The 4,714-nt window shown below is 41.6% G+C and overlaps 1 protein-coding gene across 1 annotated transcript in view; it reads left to right on the top strand.

Annotated features, from left to right (window-relative positions):
* The window catches only part of LOC106513352 (zinc finger protein 423), a gene marked incomplete at its 5' end in the record, with an annotated part of 7,786 nt that overhangs the window by 1,847 nt on the left and 1,225 nt on the right, over nucleotides 1-4,714 (top strand). The window contains 1 exon segment of the mRNA XM_014002144.1: nucleotides 2,519-2,725. Coding sequence (XP_013857598.1) covers nucleotides 2,519-2,725 — 207 coding nt within the window.

The raw sequence follows: 4,714 nt of genomic DNA, 5'->3' as shown, positions 1-4,714 counted from the left end.
GACATAAGTATCAGGTAGAGATGTCTCGACATAAGTATCAGGTAGAGATGTCTCGACATAAGTATCAGGTACAGATGTCTCCACATAAATACCAGGATCTTTGATATTGTGTGCCTGTATTTGTATTCAGAGTCAAAATAGTGCTGTGATACTACTTTACTTTACTTTACTTTACTTTACTTTACTTCAGATCACCAACTCAGAGTATTTAATACAGTTTGCAGCTCTGCTCATCCCTTAGATGAACCGTATAATCCTGGTCGTCCAGTGCTACTGTCCTGCAGGATTTACTTATTCTTTGTTTTGTCTCACCTGATTAGAGTGACGTATTGATTAACAGGCCTCTGCAGAACTTGAAGAACTGCTGCAGAGCAGGTAAACAACTAAACATGCAGGATCGTGGCCTTCAAGGACCAAGCTTGTGCAGCACTGTGTTAGATAAAGCTTACAGCTACTTCTACCAGACAGCTAGATCTGATGTCACCATGTGAAGGACTTTAAAGTGACCAATGGTGAAAACAGTAATGTAGAGCCTGTCAAGAGGACAGACACATTTTAACACTTTCAACACAAGCAATCTGCCAAAACCTGGAAAAACCCCACAGTTCAAAGGTTGCTACCAGCAACAGGAAATGACATCATTCAGTCAGTGAGCAGAAGAGGGAAAGTAGGAGTCTGGACTTCCCAACAGCCCCACTGCTCACCAACACACACCTCTGCTCTTAAAGTGTTCACACAGAATATTCCAACACAACTGATTGTGAGAAAAGTTATTTCATTGTGTGCTGCTGCTGCACACTGACAGGATCAGATTCACACTTTTTAACTGTAACACACATGTTGATTATAGATATAAACAAAATACATTCAGCTCCGTGTATTTTAGCACTGCTGGCCAGGAATCACTTCCTTGGAGATTAGGGCTTAAAAACTCACTTTGAATCAGTGAGTTTGAGAAAATGGTGAACTTGAAAAAAATATACAGACTATCATTTTAGCTGTAAGATGAAGCATGAAGAGATTATGGAGCACCTCAGTTCTCCCAGCTATATTTATCCAAACCAGCAGAAGAATGAGGCATCCAGTATGTCCCACTTTAACCTCTTAAAATGGGTCTTTTATCAAATCAGCATGATTCAAAATAGAATAAATATACAGAAAATATGTTAGCACTTTTGAAAAAAATGTGACATCACTATCAGTTTTTTATTTATTTATCTATTTATTTTATTTGCTCATGCAAAACAAAGTGACTGGTCTTATTTATTCTGACTCAGCTTATTCAAACCTCCCAGATAACAAAACACAGTTACCCAGGTAGTGAACTAAGATTGAAATTCTTTCTTAAAGTTCTTTAATAAATGAAGCATCAGGCAGCCATGAGAAGCAGCAGGTTGGATGGTCACGTGCACTGTGCACACAGATCAGGAGCTGTTCACTAACTGAAGCTGGAAGTGTTGGTGTGGACGCAGCACAGCCTCCTGTCTAAGACCAGGCTGTGAGCAGAGTCATGAAGGGTGCAGGTGGTTCTCACACCTGTTCATGTAAATGTCCCTGATTAAAATACAAAACTCTACCAGGTAGATGTGTAACCTGACGAGTCCTGGCTGAACATAACCATTGCAGTGATCATTTCACCAGGATGGACAACACTTTGTCATGTGTTGTATAAAGCTACGTTTGTTAAGCGTTAACACACAAAGCTGGTCTGACCAGACCATCAGAAACCTTTGTTCCAACTTCAACTTTCTGTGACGTGTCCAGGTTATTCCTCCTCAGATAACCAGCAGGATCCTGGCTGAACCAGTCTGGAGAGCTCAATGAGCCGTTCAGCTGCTTCTGTGTTTTCTTTTTTGAATGAAATATACCTTAGTATCTGTACAGCCTAATACTCAGCAGGTATTATCACTGTAAAATATTTTAGAGTAAAATTTGTCACATTTTCAGTAATCACAAAACATCACAGACAAGAGGAGGGAAAATCCAATCTGAAAAGTGAAATTAGTTGACATAAAAAGCACAAATTAAAACTCTCCAAAATACTCTGTGTTATAAAGAACCAGTTTATTTCAATGTTGCCTCCTCTTTCCTCCTCTTTCCTCCTCCTCCTCGTCTGTCCTTTTGGATCATCAGCGTTTATAATGTGATAATAAGGTGTGAAAATGGAGACACAATGGAGGGGAGAGGATTGGGCCTCCTCAGCCCTCCACAGTCTGTTAGCAGGACACACACGTTCACACACATCAGGCCCAAACCCAAGGTGATAATCTGTCAACTGTACAATTAACAGTGATATTTGGATTCCCTCTTACCTTTGGTAAATAAATATCTGATGAAATACACTGTGTACGAGCAGAAACATGTCATTCATTGGACTTTAAATCAACAGGAAGTCAGTAAATGTCTGGTTGCCCCAGTGTTTCACAGAAGAGGAACTGCAGTGTTAACTGATGTTAATGATGGTCTTCTTAGCCTCAACTGATGCTTAAAAATACTTTCTTGTGTCTTTTCTCTGAAGTCCCTACATCTGACAGAGAGGTGGAGCCTAAAGACAGCCAGGGAGCAGGAGCTGAAGATGACGAGCAGGATGATGGAGATGAACGGGATGATGGAGATCATGATGATGACCTGGATGATGAGTCCATCTTCACCTGTGACAACTGTCAGCAGGACTTTGACTGTCTGGCTGAGCTCACTGAACACAGAACTAATCACTGCCCGACTGGTAAGTTTCATCTTTTGTCTCCTCTTCACACATGTATACACAGGTGAGAGGTCAGACAGAGGAACATGGTACCTGTGTGGACAGAAGACAGAAAGGACCACACTGTGTCTTGTGTGGGTTATCTGGGCCCCACCCTGAAACCAGGCCTGGTGGAGGGGCTCATTGGCAAGTGTCTGGGCTTCTATCCTTGAGGCTCGGTCAGGCTCAGCCTGAATGAGCTGTGTAGGCTTGCCTTCCTGTGGACCCACCAGCTGCAGGAGGGGCTATAGAAGGTGGTGCTCAGTGGTAAGGATGGCAGCCTTGGTGCTCTGTTCCTGGCTTAATAAAACTGGCTCTTGGGACATGGAATGCCTCCTCTCCAGTGGGAAAGGAGCTTGAGCTGGAGGTTCAGAAGTACCCACTAGATACAGCCCAGTAAACCTCAATGCATAGTCCAAACCCTTCAGAAGTATACTTGTATGGTAATGGTAGAAAATCAGAGTAATTTATGGTCAGGTCTTACAACGTGACATATATGGCTGGGTTTTGAAACATATCTTTTGGTTGGATTTACAGGTACCAGGCACTTCAATGTCCCTGCAGATTTTATGGATGAGAAGTGGTTCATAGACATTTTAATGAAGTTTGTTTCATTCAGTAGATCTGTGAAGAAACATTCTGAAAAGGATGACCTGCTTTGAATGACATCATGTTAAATCACCAGCTGACAGTTTCCTGGGTGACACAAACCCTCCCCTGTTTTTCAATACCTACTGCTACTGCAATCAGTGATACCCGTAGCTTCCAGTGGGACACACAAAGCTGTTATTAGACTGGCTGTAATTAATGAAGTGGCTGAAAGGAACTCGACAGGGGCATCTGGTTCCTACAGATTAATCCAAACACTCCCTTAATAAGCTTTACATGTGTACTTTTCTTTGTTCTTGTTACTGTGAATGAGTCCTGTGTTGTGTGTGTGTGTCTGTGTGTGTCTGTGTGTGTGTGTGTGTGTGGGGGGGGTGTTAGTAGGCTGGCATAGACGACTCTGAACTTGAATTGGGAGATTATCATGAAGGGAGGCTGTTTTAATCTGATGGCGGATGGATTGATGATTTTAGGATTGGGAAACGGGTCAATGATTGTTGGTGAAAGAGACTGAGTAGAGAACCAGCCTTACCAGTTACCTTCTGTCTGATGATAGTGGGGAGTTTGAAGCCTGTTGTCCATTCTTATTGCCAGACAGTAGCAGTAGCAGCAGTAGCAGTAGCAGTAGTAGCAGTAGTAGCAGTAGTACAGTAGCAGTAGCAGTAGTACAGTAGCAGTAGCAGTAGTACAGTAGCAGTAGCAGTAGTACAGTAGCAGTAGCAGTAGTACAGTAGCAGTAGCAGTAGTACAGTAGCAGTAGCAGTAGTACAGTAGCAGTAGCAGTAGTACAGTAGCAGTAGCAGTAGTACAGTAGCAGTAGCAGTAGTACAGTAGCAGTAGCAGTAGTACAGTAGCAGTAGCAGTAGTACAGTAGCAGTAGCAGTAGTGTATAAAACAGTAGGGTTAGATCAGGACTGACTTCACCAGTAATAGAAGGTAATTTACCTGTAAGATGTCAGATGAACAGAGTCATGAAGTGAATGAAGGTCTGACACAAACATGAAGTTAAGTTTATACACCGTGTATTTAGGGCTGTGTGGTGTATGTGGTATATGTGGTATATGTTGTATATGTGGTATATGTTGTGTATGTGGTATATGTGGTATGTTGTATATGTGGTATATGTTGTATATGTTGTATATGTGGTATATGTGGTATATGTGGTATATGTTGTATATGTTGTATATGTGGTATATGTGGTATATGTGGTATATGTTCAATATATGTGGTATATGTGGTATATGTGGTATATATGTGGTATATGTTGTATATGTGGTATATGTGCAGTATATGTGGTATATGTGCAGTATATGTGGTATATGTGCAGTATATGTGGTATATGTGCAGTATATGTGGTATATGTGC

This window comes from Austrofundulus limnaeus, unplaced genomic scaffold (genome assembly GCF_001266775.1).
Source record: "Austrofundulus limnaeus strain Quisiro unplaced genomic scaffold, Austrofundulus_limnaeus-1.0 Scaffold12, whole genome shotgun sequence".
Taxonomy (NCBI): domain Eukaryota; kingdom Metazoa; phylum Chordata; class Actinopteri; order Cyprinodontiformes; family Rivulidae; genus Austrofundulus; species Austrofundulus limnaeus.
The sequence above is the reverse complement of the archived record's forward strand: the minus strand, read 5'-3'. Positions and strand labels throughout refer to the sequence as shown.